Source organism: Sander lucioperca, chromosome 3, assembly GCF_008315115.2.
Source record: "Sander lucioperca isolate FBNREF2018 chromosome 3, SLUC_FBN_1.2, whole genome shotgun sequence".
Lineage (NCBI taxonomy): Eukaryota > Metazoa > Chordata > Actinopteri > Perciformes > Percidae > Sander > Sander lucioperca.
The window spans coordinates 39,070,422-39,088,757 of NC_050175.1; the positions used below are offsets into that span (position 1 = coordinate 39,070,422).

At 43.0% G+C, this 18,336-nt stretch overlaps 2 protein-coding genes across 3 annotated transcripts in view; both read right to left on the reverse strand.

Annotated features, from left to right (window-relative positions):
- si:ch211-288d18.1 (USP6 N-terminal-like protein) overlaps window positions 1-6,023 on the reverse strand; it is a 63,227-nt gene extending 57,204 nt beyond the window's left edge. The window contains exon 1 of the mRNA XM_035999101.1: window positions 5,711-6,023. The gene's annotated coding sequence lies outside the window, so the exon portion shown is untranslated. The remainder of the gene's footprint in view (window positions 1-5,710) is intronic.
- A 9,404-nt stretch (window positions 6,024-15,427) lies between these two features.
- The window catches only part of si:ch211-71n6.4 (para-nitrobenzyl esterase), a 44,974-nt gene continuing 42,065 nt past the window's right edge, over window positions 15,428-18,336 (reverse strand). For both annotated transcript variants that reach the window (XM_031323725.2, XM_031323727.2), the window contains exon 10: window positions 15,428-16,071. In XM_031323725.2, the coding sequence (XP_031179585.1) occupies window positions 15,929-16,071 (143 nt within the window). In that variant the 3' untranslated portion in view covers window positions 15,428-15,928. The remainder of the gene's footprint in view (window positions 16,072-18,336) is intronic.

The window sequence follows — 18,336 nt, forward strand, 5'->3', positions numbered from 1 at the left end:
TATTATGAAAAAATCACTTTTTCTGGGATTTGGGGAGTTATTTTGTGTCTCTGGTGCTTCCACACACATACAAACTTGGAAAAAACCATCCATGCTGTTTAGAGTGAGATATGGTTTCTGAATGTGTCCTGCCTTCAGTCTCTGGGTGAGCTGGACAAAATCTTCACGGCTTTCTACGTCACTAGCCGAGACGAGGGGCCTAGGGGGCTAACCGTTAGCATGCTAGCTCATTCTCAATGGCAAAACACTGCTACAACACACACAAATTCACCCTAATCTACAAAATAAATTGTATAGAACTACTTACATGTCCCTGTTCTGCAGGTATTCCACACAAAGTTGGAAGTGCGCCCTCATTTAGAAGAAGTCTCCTGGCTAATCCTGTCTTGTACAGGAAACAGCTAGCTAGCTCATGTAGTCCTTACCAAGCTACTGAGCATGTGATCTTACCTAGTTACTGAGCATGTGATCTTACCTAGCTACTGAGCATGTGATCTTACCTAGCTACTGAGCATGTGATCTTACCTAGCTACTGAGCATGTGATCTTACCTAGCTACTGAGCATGTGCGACTGCCAACAAAGATGTTACAGCAGTGAGAGGTCTCTAAAACACAGACCTGAACACAGGGTGAAAAGAAGAGCTGCAGCAATGTATAGTACAACTAAAATACGGTGTTTTTTGAAAATTAAACCATGTAAACCTATTCTGGTACAATCTCAAATTACAATTATGAACCTGAAAATGAGCATAATATGGCCACTTTAAGTGCAAGTCCAAACTGTTAGAAAACTATTTTTTCAGTCTGTAAATTAAAATGACACAACTATAGAGCAACTGTGGGTCCCGACTTTGGACTTAAACATGGCTGGGGCATCTGTTATTTTCCTCAAACTGCTGTCCGCCATCCCGTTGAAAACCTCTACGTCTTCGGCTAATTAACTTATCTTCAAGTTTCCCTCGTTCATGTGTTGAACGCCACCTGGAGGAGCCATGAATTAGCGACACTGGGAGCGGGGAAATCTATTTAGAGCGCCTTGTTTTAATCATTAAAATATCCATATTTGGTGCCAGTGTAACGATTCTCGTATCGCACGAAGGACATCGATATATTGCCGTATCGATAATTTGATAATTTGTCCCACCCCTATTACTTACATAGCAGATATCTGTTCTCGGGCTGCAACTGATGATTATTTTCATCATCCATTACTCTGCTGAATATTGGCTTTTTTTTGTCCCACCAACAGTTCAACCCAAAGTAGTCTATAGCCACGATGTTTTACTTCCGAGACTGTTCAGGTGCTGCCGGAAATTCCACCAGTTGTCCCTCATTTTCAGCCGGATGTCCGTCCCCTTCCTCTTTCTTTGTGTTGGCGTTCTAACCTCTGGTGGATTTGTGAGGACTATGGTTAACTGCTCCTCAGATCTCTGCAGGGTAAATCCAGACAGCTAGCTAGACTATCTGTCCAATCTGAGTCAACTTTTGAACGTACACATGTTCCACCAAAACAAGTTCCTTCCTGAGGCTATTTTGCAGAGGCACCGTGGCTTCATCCGGAGCTTAGCACCGCCCAAGACGATTGTGATTGGTTTAAAGAAATGCCAATAAACCAGAGCACGTTTTTCTCCCATCTAGAAATGCTGTGTGGACTAGACAGACCTTCCTCTGCAGTGCTGTGGAGGAAGGTCTGGCAATGCGAGACTAAACCAAAAGATATCCAGTTCACGGAGATATGTCTTTAATGAGTTTATGAAGCAGGTTCCTCCACTCTTTGACAGGAGTACAGAAACAAACTTGATGTACTTTTAATCCACGATGTTTTTCTACCATAATTCATCATTGAAAAGCAGTCACTAATCTCAGAATGTTTCTTTGACCCTGAAGGAATTTCATTTTTAGTGGAGAGTTTTTGAGTATCACGATGGTGTGAATGCTTCTGTGTGTCAGAGACGTTTCCACTCTAAGTTGTAATCATTTTCTCTCTATAAACATTAGTGTCAGAATGCTAATGGCTCACTGAGGACCTCAGACATTTGGATCTTGACATTTAAGATACTTGAGATACTTCAAATGCCGTATTCAAATTCTGTCGGCCAAGATTTAATGCATCATGGATTTGGAGAAAACTCTTAAAAACATAGAAATAAAACAGATAGAAAGGCCATTGAACTTTTTTTCACGTGGTCATTTGATTGGTACACAACAAAATGGTGATTGTTGTTAGTTGTCATAGTGAAAATATGCGTCAGTGGGGCCGTAAACTGTCGCTGAGAGGAGAGGGCATATGGGAGAGCGGCCCGACACAGCTCAGGAGATGTTCTTGGAATTGCAAGGAGTGAGGAGGGACAGTTAGACCCAGCAGCAGTGGGTCAGCGGACCGCTAACGTTAGACCCAGCGGCAGTGGGTCAGCGGACCGCTAACGTTAGACCCAGCAGCAGTGGGTCAGCAGACTGCTAACATTAGACCCAGCAGCAGTGGGTCAGCGGACCGCTAACGTTAGACCCAGCAGCAGTGGGTCAGCGGACCGTTAACGTTAGACCCAGCGGCAGTGGGTTAGCGGACCGCTAACGTTAGACCCAGCAGCAGTGGGTCAGGAGACCGCTAACGTTAGACCCAGCAGCAGTGGGTCAGGGGACCGCTAACGTTAGACCCAGCAGCAGTGGGTCAGCGGACCGTTAACGTTAGACCCAGCGGCAGTGGGTTAGCGGACCGCTAACGTTAGACCCAGCAGCAGTGGGTCAGCAGACTGCTAACATTAGACCCAGCAGCAGTGGGTCAGCGGACCGCTAACGTTAGACCCAGCAGCAGTGGGTCAGCGGACCGTTAACGTTAGACCCAGCGGCAGTGGGTTAGCGGACCGCTAACGTTAGACACAGCAGCAGTGGGTCAGGAGACCGCTAACGTTAGACCCAGCAGCAGTGGGTCAGCGGACCGCTAACGTTAGACCCAGCAGCAGTGGGTCTAACATTAGACCCAGCCCGCTGTTCAGCTCATTCTCTGTAACCGAAGCAGCATAAAAGCACGACGGAACCAGCAAGCCAACCAGCCGGTGTTAGTTGGCTAACGTTAGCTTGCTAACTCCACCTTAACGTTAACCCCTCGCCACATCGTTCACAGAAAACGAGCCGAATAAAGCTGTCTCTCGTGGCGATAGCAGCGTGCTTTGTGTGGATGAAGCATGAAGTTAATGTGACTCATTTAGCGGCCGGCTCTCTGCTTCGTAACGTTACTACTGCGCTGCACAACCTCAGCTCTGCGACTTGCCGGAAGTCGGCCTATTAGCATAAGTTTATACCTTACCATGGCAATGATACACATAAAAATTGGCTGCTGCTCTGACCATATCGCTACGTTGATTTAAATGGAAGTGGCCTTTCTATCCATTTTATTTCTATGGTTAAAACAGTACCAAGTAACATCCAACAGTGTTTCAGATCAGCTGCAGAGGTTCATGCTGGAAGGTCGAAGCTTACAGAAGCCTAAAATATGAGCTGTCATCTGAGGCATATGGCAGCGGCTGCATGTGGTCAGCATACTAAATCACAGAGCAGCTCTGGCTGGAGTCCCAGTAACAAGGGTGGAGGCCCAAACTGGGGGAGAGCAAAGAAACTGGACAACGGCTCTGTACTCTACCTGACTGACGGACAGTTTCCTCTGAGGACACTGTGTTTTATGTAGAAACTAAATGTCATTAAACCACAAACTACATCACAGAATGGAGGTTTGGGATTTGGACTTGAGTCAGATGTTTGGTTTTTGGTCAGAGGTGGGATGTTAAAAGTACGTCATTCTCAGCTTGTCAAACTCAGCTTCTCTAAGGGCCAGACTGGAAAATAAGAATCACATCAAAGGCCAGACATGTTTAGTTTATTCACAAGCTTTTAATAGTTAGCTAACGGTTAAAATATTTAACTTACACTTAAAATAGTTAGCTAACGGTTGAAATAGTTAACTAATGGTTAAAATAGTAAGCTAACGGTTGGAATAGTTAGCTAACTATTTCAACTGTAAGCTAACGGTTTAAATGGTTAACTAATGGTTAAAATAGTAAGCTAACAGTTGGAATAGTTAGCTTACAGTTGAAATAATTAACTAACAGTTGAAATAGTTAACTAACAGTTGAAATAGTTAACTAATGGTTAAAATAGTAAGCTAACGGTTGGAATAGTTAACTAATAGTTAAAATAGTAAGCTAACGGTTGGAATAGTTAACTAATGGTTAAAATAGTAAGCTAACGGTTGGAATAGTTAGCTTACAGTTGAAACAGTTAACTAATGGTTAAAATAGTAAGCTACCAGTTGAAATAGTTAACTAACGGTTAAAATAGTAAGCTAACGGTTGGAATAGTTAGCTTACAGTTGAAATAGTTAACTAATGGTTAAAATAGTAAGCTACCAGTTGAAATAGTTAACTAACGGTTAAAATAGTAAGCTACCAGTTGAAATAGTTAGCTTACAGTTGAAACAGTTAACTAATGGTTAAAATAGTACGCTAACGGTTGAAATAGTTAACTAACGGTTAAAATAGTAAGCTAATGGTTGGAATAGTTAGCTTACAGTTAAAATTGTTGGCTAACAGCTAACAAAAATGTGGTTGAAATAAATGAGTTAGCTACGGTTGAAATAAACATTCAGCTTCTCCAAATACTAGCCTAACATTAGAAGGCTAGTATAAGTACGATTGCTGACCAAACCAACCGTAATATTGGCAGTTTAGTTGTAAGATATAATTAACAATATCCACTTTTATTTGGGCTAATGAATAGTAAATTAATCAGAAAAAATGTTTATTGCCGCTACACTTGCGTGGAATTTGCCTCAGTGGTGAAGGTGCAGGCATTTTAAACATTAATATGAAATAAATATATATAAAATAACTGTTGCCTAAGACAAGAAAAAGAGGCTGAATGGATGAGTGCCGAATGTGAAAAGAATATGTAGCCTATCTAGCCTAAATATTATATATAAATTAGAGCTGGGCGATATGGAGAAAATCAAAATACCACAATATTTTTGACCAAATACCTCGATATCGATACCACAACGATATTGTAGCGTTGACTATTGGTGCTTTCACAAAATATTTACACAATGAGATTTTTGATAATCATCAGTAATGTGGATATAATGTCTAAGTGGGTAAAGGCAAATAATAGAACAGCTACAACAGTCTGGTAAGTTCAGAAAATGACATCACTTTACTGTAATGCAGCCTTTAAAACCAGGAAAAGACACTTATGCCATATTACGATACTATGATATCCAAACTCTAAGACGATATCTAGTCTCATATCAAGATATCGATATAATATCGATATCTTACCAAGCTCTATAATATAAATTGTAACGTTAGTTAGAAATAATGTGAACAACTTCAGTATGAGGCTATTATTGCAGCAGCTGTGAGGCCTGAGGGACATGCAGCAGCCGGGCGGGGAAGGCTGGAGGATGCTCGTCCAGTCTGCTGAGACACATTTCACTCACATCACTCACATCCGGAGCTCAGCGACAACTCAAGGCGTCGTTTTCTGTTGGTAAACAAACTCACATTCTCCGGTGGGATTAACGCGACGCGCCGTGAAGTAAAACATGCGCTACGTCTCCATCCCAACGCGAGATCCTTTTATTCTAATGAGAATAATACACAAAAGCAGGAGGGGGTGGGGGAGAATATGCATGGAAAGGGGAATAAATGAGTGTTATTACCGTGTTTCTCGGGTGTATTTCTGCGCTATCCGTGCAGTAGGTTAAGTAACACGGCTCCGGTTTCTCTGGGCATTCTCCGGTGAAAGTGCAGCTCCAGCAGAACAAAACCACCGGGCTGACAACAATAGCCTCCCTCCGTCAATCCATAGGTTACCATCAGACAGCGCTCACACACTCACACGCCCCACCACACACACTCACACAGAGTGTATGTAAAAGACATAAAGACAGACAGAGAAAGCTCCTTGTCCAGGATGCGAGCAGCGGCTGAGACGCACACACTGAGCACGCGCCGCAGCGTGGCACCAGTCAGTCAGCCAGCCGTGCGCGAGCTGGAAGATCCGGGGACTTAAAGAGACAGGACAACCCCCAGAACCCCAACCCGACACCCGACACTCACTCAGACACAAGGCGGAGAATCAGGCTCTCCTCTGCCGCCATCTGCTGGACAGACACGGTACTGCAGCGACGCTCCATACAGCAGCTTTCACTAGACGTATGTTTCGGGGGAAGTGGGGGATGAATGCAGTGGTGAAATGTAACTAAGTACATCTACTCCAGTACTTGTACTTCAGTCCAAATGTTGAGGTACTTGTACTTTACTTAAATCTTTTCTTTTTGTGCCACTTTCTACTTCTACTCCGCTACATTTCAGAGAGAAATATTGGACTTTTTACTCCACTACATTCATCTGTTACAGCTTTAGTTACTAGTTACTTTAGTTACTCCACTACATTCATCTGTTACAGCTTTAGTTACTAGTTACTTTAGTTACTTCACTACATTCATCTGTTACAGCTTTAGTTACTAGTTACTTTAGTTACTCACTACATTCATCTGTTCCAGCTTTAGTTACTAGTTACTTTAGTTACTCCACTACATTCATCTGTTACAGCTTTAGTTACTAGTTACTTTAGTTACTCCGCTACATTCATCTGTTCCAGCTTTAGTTACTAGTTACTTTAGTTACTCCACTACATTCATCTGTTACAGCTGTAGTTACTAGTTACCTTAGTTACTTCACTACATTCATCTGTTCCAGCTTTAGTTACTAGTTAATTACAGCTTTAGTTACTAGTTACTTTAGTTACTTCGCTACATTCATCTGTTCCAGCTTTAGTTACTAGTTACTTTAGTTACTAGTTACTTTAGTTACTCCTCTACATTCATCTGTTACAGCTTTAGTTACTAGTTACTTTAGTTACTAGTTACTTTAGTTACTCCGCTACATTCATCTGTTACAGCTTTAGTTACTAGTTACTTTAGTTACTCCTCTACATTCATCTGTTACAGCTTTAGTTACTAGTTACTTTAGTTACTCCGCTACATTCATCTGTTCCATCTTTAGTTACTAGTTACTTTAGTTACTTCACTACATTCATCTGTTACAGCTGTAGTTACTAGTTACTTTACTACATTCATCTGTTACAGCTGTAGTTACTAGTTACTTCACTACATTCATCTGTTACAGCTGTAGTTACTAGTTACTTTACTACATTCATCTGTTACAGCTGTAGTTACTAGTTACTTTAGTTACTCCACTACATTCATATGTTAAGTCCAGCTGAGATGATCAGACCGTTAAACACATAACTGGTTGGATCCTTTACACTTTCTACAACGGGAGAAGAGTTCTGCATCGAGTACTTTTACTTCTAATACTTTGTTTGTTTGTGTTATTTGGCTCCCCATTAGCTTCACCATAAGCTAAAAGCTATTCTTCCTACAATCTGTGACTATACAATTTACAACATCACATTACACACCATACACACACAGACATTACACAACATTTGAAGACATTACGCTACTCTGAATAGATCTATTTTAAGACATAAGATATAACAAAAAGCCCTACAGCAGACTCTCTCTCAATTGGTATTAAGATATTGAAATTTATTTGAAGATAATATTTCTTAAGTGAAGTGAGTGTTTTGCTGTTCGATAGTATTTTGGGGAGAGAGCATAATATGAGCACTTTAAATAGGCTACATACAGTATTTGTAATTTTGTATTCATTTTTAATTTATCACTCATCCATCCATCCATCCATCCATCTATCTTCGTCCGCTTATCCGGTCTCGGGTCGCGGGGGCAGCAGCTCCAGCAGGGGACCCCAAACTTCCCTTTCCCGAGCCACATTAACCAGCTCCGACTGGGGGATCCCGAGGCGTTCCCAGGCCAGGTTGGAGATATAATCTCTCCATCTAGTCCTGGGTCTTCCCCGAGGCCTCCTCCCAGCTGGACGTCCCTCCACCTAGTCCTGGGTCTTCCCCGAGGCCTCCTCCCAGCTGGACGTCCCTCCACCTAGTCCTGGGTCTTCCCCGAGGCCTCCTCCCAGCTGGACGTCCCTCCACCTAGTCCTGGGTCTTCCCCGAGGCCTCCTCCCAGCTGGACGTCCCTCCACCTAGTCCTGGGTCTCCCCCGAGGCCTCCTCCCAGCTGGACGTCCCTCCACCTAGTCCTGGGTCTTCCCCGAGGCCTCCTCCCAGCTGGACGTCCCTCCACCTAGTCCTGGGTCTCCCCCGAGGCCTCCTCCCAGCTGGACGTCCCTCCACCTAGTCCTGGGTCTTCCCCGAGGCCTCCTCCCAGCTGGACGTCCCTCCACCTAGTCCTGGGTGTCCCCCGAGGCCTCCTCCCAGCTGGACGTCCCTCCACCTAGTCCTGGGTGTCCCCCGAGGCCTCCTCCCAGCTGGACGTCCCTCCACCTAGTCCTGGGTCTTCCCCGAGGCCTCCTCCCAGCTGGACGTCCCTCCACCTAGTCCTGGGTCTTCCCCGAGGCCTCCTCCCAGCTGGACGTCCCTCCACCTAGTCCTGAGTCTTCCCCCGAGACCTCCTCCCAGCTGGACGTCCCTCCACCTAATCCTGGGTCTTCCCCGAGGCCTCCTCCCAGCTGGACGTCCCTCCACCTAGTCCTGGGTCTCCCCCGAGGCCTCCTCCCAGCTGGACGTGCCTGGACCACCTCCCTAGGGAGGCGCCCAGGAGGCATCCTTACCAGATGCCCGAACCACCTCAACTGGCTCCTTTCGACGCGAAGGAGCAGCGGCTCTACTCCGAGCTCCTCACGGATGACTGAGCTTCTCACCCTATCTCTAAGGGAGACGCCAGCCACCCTCCTGAGGAAACCCATTTCGGCCGCTTGTACCCTGGATCTCGTTCTTTCGGTCATGACTTATCACTCAACCTTTATTTAGTCTCTGCTTTTGGACTCTTGAGCTGCCTAACAAGTGGAACAAAGTTGATCTTATCTTAAAAACTGTAACAATCATCCACTCAGAGCTACAATCTGACTAGCTGAAAGTGAAATAGAAAATCATGGAGACAGAAAATTGAAGTCAGTGTGCATACAGCCGTACCTATTTTAAAATACTACAATGATATGAAATCATTTGTGTGTGTGGTTTTCATTTTATTAAGCGTATAAAAAGGGCGATAAAATGTCACGGCATCAACACACAACAAAGCATGATGCTGCAGTACAAGCCAAGCATAATCACGGTTATCAAACCACAAAAATAATAATAATACAGAGCTCACAAGTGGTTAAAAACAACCACGCTGTGATTTAGATTTAATTCAGACAACGCGGGATGTAAAACTCTCAGTCGGCTGATCGGATTTACTAAACAGCTTCATAAACTTTAGTAACAAAAAAAAAAAATTGTGAATTGTGGTTTGGTCAATTGTGAGTGCAATGAAATAAACACGTAATGAAATCTGTTCACAGGAAAAGTGCATAAGATTTAGTGGCCAAGCATTGAGGTTATGAATCAGTGCAAACAGCAGGACTTCACAAAAAAATACAAAAGTTCACAAAACAAACTTGACTCACCAACACGTTCACATACGGAAGCCCTGAGAGGCGCGTGAGAAAAAATAATTAAATTCTGGTGATCCATTTTATAAGTCTGATGTGAACTGTTTTCTATTTATGATCCCATCTTGAATATGGTAGCTCAGTCTGGTGTCTGTCGGTACACGATCCGTTCTGCGCATGCGCAAGATAATACTGTTTTACCGAGGATACGACCTGCACGATCTGTTCCACGTTAGCCTATGGCTAGCCTCCACCGGGAAGCTAACAGCTAATTCGGCTAACTGCTAGCTGACAGCTAGATTCAGTCTAAAATAACGTTAACTCAAACGTAATGGGAAAAGCAGCTACAGCTAAATTAAGACTTCACAATAATAACAATAAAGACAAGCATTGAGTGATTGGATTTTAAATGAGCACAAGTAAAGTAGAACTGACGTAACAGCTGTTATATATGTTAACGGTTATTTTCACGTTTTATTTTGAGGGTCTTTTAAAGTTATTACATGCTGTCTCAGCTAGCAGTTAGCCGAATTAGCTGTTAGCTAAACTAATGTTAGCTTGCCTGTGGAGGCTAACGGCAGACCGCTACAATCAGCTAGCGGTTAGCCGAATTAGCTGTTAGCTAAACTAACGTTAGCTTGCCTGTGGAGGCTAACAGCAGACCGCTACAATCAGCTAGCGGTTAGCCGAATTAGCTGTTAGCTAAACTAACGTTAGCTTGCCTATGGAGGCTAACGACAGACCGCTACAATCAGCTAGCGGTTAGCCGAATTAGCTGTTAGCTAAACTAACGTTAGCTTGGCTGTCGACCGGAAGCGTGGAACAGATCGTGCAGTGTCGTAAATCCTCGTACAACCGCGCATGCGCGAACATTTTGCACATGCGCAGAACGGATCGTGTACCGACAGCGTCCATATACATTAAAAGATCTAGAAACAATTGAAAGGGTCCAGAGAAGAGCTACTAAATTAATATTAATTAATTCCAAGTTTACCACCTCTCATATTTAGGAGATACAGAGGTGATATGATTCCGGTGTATAAGCTTATTAGGGAATATATGATGTTGAACAGTTGAGCCTATCTTTCAGGCTATGTTTAGACGGAAATGATCTGAAGAGAAAACGCAAAAGTGGCGTTGCGTTCTCACTTTTTATTCCGCGTTTAGACGAGTGCTGTGCGGGGGGGAATCTGCGTGCATATGGTGACGCAAAAGTCCGTGATTTTCGATGTAGTATGAACAACAAAAACTGAGAATTTTGTCTGGACAGATGAGGAGGTGGAGTTTTTGCTCCAAACAATGCACGCACACACACACACACACACACACACACACACACACACACACACACACACACACACACACACACACACACACACACACACACACACACACACACACACACACACAGACACACACCCCTATTAATTCTTTTAAGAGTAGGCTGGATGCATTTTGCCTGTCAAAAGGTGTAATGTATAATTATAAAGCTTGTCAGTAATTTATGTAACTTATTTATGAATTGTTAGAAAATTTCAATCATGAAATGAATGTGTTTTATGAAAACATGTTAAAATGTGAATATATATATATATATATATATTTGTTTTGTGTCGCTGAGTCTGGAATAGAGGATTTTATATCCTGTACCAGAAATCTTTTCAATAAATTTCAATAAATTCAAGAACAGGTGAAAAAAAAAATTAAAAAAAAGGTGATTTTCTTTCAGGATCACTGCTTATATTCGACATCTACACAGTCAATTTCTCGCCTAACTCATTCTCAGAAGTGAATTTAATGATGAAATAGCAGACTGACATTGCTGGGAATCCTGGAGGCTGCGAAGGACACAACAGCTGGATCCTCCCAATTCTTCGGGTCAAATCTGACCTGTTTTCAAACTTTCTATATCAGAATATTTGTTTTTTTTTAGAACCAAATGGCCCAAAAGTAACACGGAAGGTTCCATGAAACGCTCTTCACAAGTAAAATTAAGGATCAGTTCATTACTTTAACTGAATTTTGTGTGTTTTAATTAATTTGATAGCATTTTTCTGACTTAACTTTGACAGTCTGTGATTATCCATCAACATACGTTCCTCTGATCTTAAATATTAGTCAAAATATATCATACTTTCTGCTTTTTTAACTCAAAAGGTAGATATAATTTCATATAGGCTACATGTGGTTAGAGTTTAGATTCTGATTCTGTTCCGAGCCGTTATTTTCCGCCACTATCCTCGGGCCGGGCCCGGACCCTTGATCGAGCAATTTTTTATTTTTTTTTAATCCATTACCTATTTAGCCTAATTGGGTGGGGAGAAAGCTATGCCATAATCAGAAATATGACAATATGTTGTTCATCATTGTTTCTTTTTTTTACGTTTCTTCATTCGGATCCATTTGCGATCCGTTCCAGTCTGAATAAACTAACAGCAGTTTACAGCCTTCGTCCTTGTTGCATTATTCTAAACAGATTTCTGCAGTTCAAACAACTCTGAATTGTAGTTGAGAACGTCAGTTATAACCAAGGGGGTTAGCCTCTCCTCGGACCGCGAACCTCCTACGGCGCCATTTTAATGCTACAAAGCGATCAACCCGACGTTAGCATCCCATTGACTGCCATTCATTTTAACGTCACTTTGACAGAGAATAACTTTACATCTGAAGAGTTTAAAGACTCTATTTGTCCGTTGTTTATTTCTAAAGAAACACGACAATGTATAAAAGGCTCCATTACCTTGTACCTCACGTTATGGCTCCGTAGCAGACGTTTTTATAAAAATAGGCTAACGATTGGGTCATAACCACGAGACTTACTGTCTCATAGTAGAGGAATTACCGTATAGTACAGGAGAAGCTCTCAGGCAGTTTGGACTTCCATTAGCTGTTTAAGTTTAATTACTAATGTTAACTATCATTTTAGTGATCAATATTTAGCCTGTGTCTATGTTATCTCCTTACATATACCTACGCTCTCCGTCTCTGCTAGATTGGGAATGATTGAGATTTCTCTTGGCACAGCTACCAGAAGACTTCCAACTTTCAGACAGGTTGCTCACGTCACATCTACGTCTTCAAGCTCAGTTGGAGGCTGCTCAGTAACGCTCAGCCATCACCGGGAAAGATCTTCTAATATCCTTCACTGGTCTCCGTCCAGAGACACGGGATCTGTTGGTCCACGCTTATATACTGTCTATGGTTATAACGGCCCACGTATTAAAAAAGTGTCGGCTTTAAATTGGGCTTGGGCTCATAATTACAGTTAATGTGTCGGGCCGGGCCGGGCTCGGACGCAACATGCTCGGGCTCGGCCAGGTTCGGGCTTGATTTTTTGGGCCGATCTAAGCTCTACATGTGGTGTATTGACCATAAATTTAAAAAAATGAGTGTAAAACTAGAGGTTAGAACTTGTTGTTAGTGTAAACTGGTGGAAGAGGAAAATGTCGAAAAACGCGACAACAAAAGTTGGGGAGAAAAACATTTTCAGAGACAAAAACGAGGCAAAATAAGCGACAAAGTGTCAAAAAAAGTGTTAATTTTTGACCCGAAAGGACAACACAAGAGTTAAATGGAATAGGACAGCCTTCGCCGCGCCGCTGTGAGGCAACCGGTCTACGGACGCGACCTCCTGAGGCTGCAGCCCCTGAACTGGGACATACTGTAGCTATAGAATCGCTTTCCAGTTAAAGGTGCCGTAGGCAGGATTGGGAAGATCCAGGACTTAGCCAAAAATATTTGAACATCAACAACTTCTCAGTCCTTCCCCCCCTTTCTGATAAAGCCCAAACGGTCTCCTAAGCCCCTCCCCCCACAAGGGAGAATGAATGCGTGTGCATTAGACACGCCCCCTGGCCCTGATTGGTGCATCTGAACAGGGAGCTGTGGATTTTTGTAAATCTCACTCCAGGCTGTAGGTGGAGCCAGAGGAGCTGGATTTTGTTTTTTAATGACCTGCTTCATGTAGTTCTACTGGAACATAGGGTCAGTTTCAGCAAATATGACAGAAAGTTAGTTTATAAGTCTTACCTACTGCACCTTTAAGGAGACCTCACACTTCACACTGACCTGCCATTCTTTCCCTCAGAGATCCTGATTCCCATTTTGTTTGACTGTAAAGCACTCTTCCTTATCACACACTAGCGGTCAAAAGTTTGGGGTCACTTATAAATGTCCATTCCAGACAGAATACCAGCTGAGATCAGTTGCATTGTTTTTTTTAATCAGGGCAGCAGTTTTCAGATGACATCATGTGTTTACATAATGTCTAAAGGGTTCTCAACTGTTGTAGACAGAAGTGGCTGAAGAAACGCTTGAAATTCATGCTTTTTGGTCTAAACGTCATACCTAAATTAAAAGTGGTACAGCTCCCGTATACTCTGACCCTCTGGGTGGGCCTGATATCACTGGGAAGGTGATTGATGTGTGTGTGTGGTGTGTGTGTGTGTGTGTGTGTGTGTGTGTGTGTGTGTGAAAGGTGTTTTATGTGGATGTGGGTGTGTGTGTGTGTGTGTGTGTGTGTGTGTGTGTGTGTGTGTGTGTGTGTGTGTGTGTGTGTGTGAAAGGTGTTTTATGTGTGTGTGTGTGTGTGTGAAAGGTGATTGATGTGGGTGTGTGTGTGTGTGTGTGTGTGTGTGTGTGTGTGTGAAAGGTGTTTTATGTGTGTGTGTGTGTGTGTGTGTGTGTGTGTGTGAAAGGTGATTGATGTGGGTGTGTGTGTGTGTGTGTGTGTGTGTGTATGTGTAAGGTGTTTTATGTGTGTGTGTGTGTGTGTGTGTGTGTGTGTGTGTGAGAAAGGTGATTGATGTGGGTGTGTGTGTGTGTGTGTGTGTGTGTGAAAGGTGTTTTATGTGTGTGTGTGTGTGTGTGTGTGTGTGTGTGAAAGGTGATTGATGTGGGTGTGTGTGTGTGTGTGTGTGTGAGAAAGGTGATTTATGTGGGTGTGTGTGTGTGTGTGTGTGTGTCTGTGTGTGTGTGTGTGTGTGTGAAAGGTGATTGATGTGGGTGTGTGTGTGTGTGTGTGTGTGTGTGAAAGGTGTTTTATGTGGCTGTGGGTGTGTGTGTGTGTGTGTGTGTGTGTGTGTGTGTGTCTGTGTGTGTGAAAGGTGATTGATGTGTGTGTGTGTGTGTGTGTGTGTGTGTGTGTGAAAGGTGATTGATGTGGGGGTGTGTGTGTGCGTGTGTGTGTGTGTGTGTGTGTGTGTGTGTGAAAGGTGATGGTGTGTTTGTGTATTTGAGTAGTGTTGTATTTTGTAGTTTTTTGCCTTTTTTCTTTGCACTTTTCAAATGGAAATAAAAAAAACATACAGACATATCTGTAGAAAAAAAATCATATAAAATCCATTTTTGAGTCTTTTGGCTTCTGGATTTTTTTCTGCAGTAAACTGAGACACGTGGCTGATGCCCTGTGTTATCTGTATCTCACCAGATGTGTTTACAGCAGTGTATTTTAATCATTTTACAGATGTAGGACTTGGACGGAAATAAAAAGCCTCCATTCTAGCCTATGTACCTCTGTGTCAGTAAGGCCTAGAATCACCCTGGCCCACCCCAGAGGGTCAGAGTATACGGGAGCTGTACCACTTTTAATTTAGGTATGACATTTAGACCAAAAAGCATGAATTTCAAGCGTTTCTTCAGCCACTTCTGTCTACAACAGTCGAGAACCCTTTAGACATTATGTAAACACATAATGTAATCTGAAAACTGCTGCCCTGATTATAAAAACAATGCAACTGATCTCAGCTGGTATTCTGTCTGGAATGGACATTTATAAGTGACCCCAAACTTTTGACCGCTAGTGTATGTCTATCATAAGATTTTATACATATATAAAAAATTGAAGATGAATTTTTTTTGGGCACGTTTTTCCCTAGAGGTTTTTGTTGCTTTTTTTCAATGCTTTTGACATTTTGTTTTCATTCATAGTCAATAAACCCTAATTTATATGGCATTATACCTCATTTTTAAGATGAAAAAATAAGCATTATTTTAACTAATAGTTAAGATCAGAGGATGTTGATGGATCACAGACTGGTTTATGTCAAAGTTACTTTTTTCCAAATGCTACAAAACTGAATGAAAGTAATCAGTAATTTTACCTGCGAAGAATGCTGCATGGCTTCCATACAACGTACATACTGTACATGTATCCGTGTTATTTTTTGGGGGGCATTTGGTTGAAATAAACCCATATTTCTGATATAAAAAAACTTCTGAAAACGGGCCAAATTTGACCCGAGGACAAGACGAGCGTGTCAAACGGCTGCTGCAGGATCTGAGATGGAGGAGAGAGACGTGACATCGTCTCGGTATAACGAAGCAGTGACTTTAACAAAGTCTCGTGTTGATTCATTAATAACAGAGTGGTCAGATGAACGCTGCCTTCAGTCTGCGTCTCGGTCAGTTGGTCCATGCGTACGCGTACAGGCCGTTGTCCTTCCACAGCTGACACCGAACAGCCGAGTAGTTCTGGACCGCCTTCAGGCTGTCGGACAGGAGAGCAGTGGCTGCTGGGTATTCTGGCCACTCATCCTCCATCTTACCTGCAAGACAGAAGAGGAGGAGTGTCATCAGGGATTAGTTGTAGTCTTTCTTTCAAGACGTGTACAAGATATCACACACGTGCTGTGATCCAAAGCCTTTACACAACGATCAAAAATGGTTTGTGGCAACCAGGGATGCACCGAATCCAGGATTTGGCTTCGGATTTGGCTGAATATTGGGCTTTTTGACGGTGGTTCGGTTTCTGGCGATCCTTAGAATTTTTCTCCACCGAACCGAACCCTACGCTTGCACTACGTGCACTATGCTGGTCGACGTAATGACGGCGCCGTTGATTACAGGAAAGTGTTTACGTAGGTGGAGCGTTCAATGCAGTAGGCTGTGAGAAAGTGAAAATGGAACTAGTGAGCAGAAAAAGTGTAGTTTGGCAGTACTTTCAGTCAAAAGAAGGCCATTCAAGTCCAGCTACATGTTCAATCTGCAATGCTGATTAGTCTGGTGGTGGCGAGGACCCTAAACTATACACAACATCACCGCTGTTACAACATCTGGTATGAAACATCTGGAAGAATACGAGTTGTGCATGAAGGAATCTACAGACAGCAGCCAAAATGCAGCAACTTCAGGTACGGCAAAGGAAGGACAGTCACTGTTTACTTCATTAATGAGTTTACTGTGTTCATGGACTGAGGATGGGACGAGGATTCAGCAGAATCTTAACCAGTGGATTCACTATTCTGCCGAACCCCAAAAAAAAATCTGGATTCGGTGCATCCCTAGTGGCAATATGACTTTCATATTTGACTTGTCTAGCCTGGATCCTGACCTGTGAATGCACTGGTTGGAACCACAATGGACCAATCAGAATGATGTAAGCGTAGGCAGCAATCTGAGACTCTAATCTTTAGCTGCCGAGAGGCTGAGTAGGGGAATAACTTGCCGGACGCGCTTAATGATCACGGATTCCAGATTTATTTACACCAACACAAACAAGATCCTGCTTCCAATACATCACATAATTGTGTTACTGGCATACGAAGCTGTGTCCAAAAGTCATAAACAGTATTTAGAAAAGCGTAAAACAAGCTTGAGAACAGCGGTCAGCAAAAAATGAGACTTCCCCCTTTCACCCCCCTCTCGAGTCTTAGTTACAAAAACCAGAACAGGTGAACAGATAATATTTCTTTGCTTCCTCCGCCCCCGGTGCCTTGATTACCGTAAATGTCAAAATTATAGAACTACACCTGGCTCTTAGAGTAAGGATTAAGAATGAGGCACCGAAGAATGGGTACCAGAACCCGGTGGTTTCTAAACGACAGGTATCTACCGGACCGAACAACAACGCAGATTTCGGTGCCTCATTTCAGTGCCACTAAAACACCTGCACTTAAAACTCTCTGTTGGCTGATCTGATTCACTAAACAGCCTCATAAACATACGTAAAAAAAAAAAAAAACACACGTAACAAAATATGTTCACAGGGAAGTGCAAAAGATTTAGTGGCCAAGCACTGAGGTTATGAATCAGTGCAAACAGCAGGACTTCACAAAACAAACTGACTCACAGACACATTCACACACGGAAGCCCTGAGAGGCGAGTGAGAAAAAAAACTAAATTCTGGTGATCCATTTTCGAATGTCTGATCTAAATTGTTTTCGGTATATGACTTATGCCTCATTTCGGTGCCTCTTAAATGCCAGCACTGCCCTGTGGTGCTCTGAAATGGACGTTACAGGCAACAGAAGCACTTTGCAGGAGGTAACGTTAGCCTACCGTTAGCTAGCAGCTGACAGCTAACGGTCTAACGTGTGTATCGGTACACGATCCGTTCTGCCTGCATGATCCGTTCTGCACATGCGCAAAATGTTCGCGCATGCGCGGTTGTACGAGGATTTACGACACTGCACGATCTGTTCCACGCTTCCGGTCGACAGCCAAGCTAACGTTAGTTTAGCTAACAGCTAATTCGGCTAACCGCTAGCTGATTGTAGCGGTCTGCCGTTAGTCTCCACAGCCAAGCTAACGTTAGTTTAGCTAACAGCTAATTCGGCTAACCGCTAGCTGATTGTAGCGGTCTGCCGTTAGCCTCCACAGGCAAGCTAACGTTAGTTTAGCTAACAGCTAATTCGGCTAACTGCTAGCTGAGACAGCATGTAATAACTTTAAAAGACCCTCAAAATAAAACGTGAAAATAACCATTAACATATATAACAGCTGTTACGTCAGTTCTACTTTACTTGTGCTCATTTAAAATACAATCACTCAATACTTGTCTTTATTGTTATTACTGTGAAGTCTTAATTTA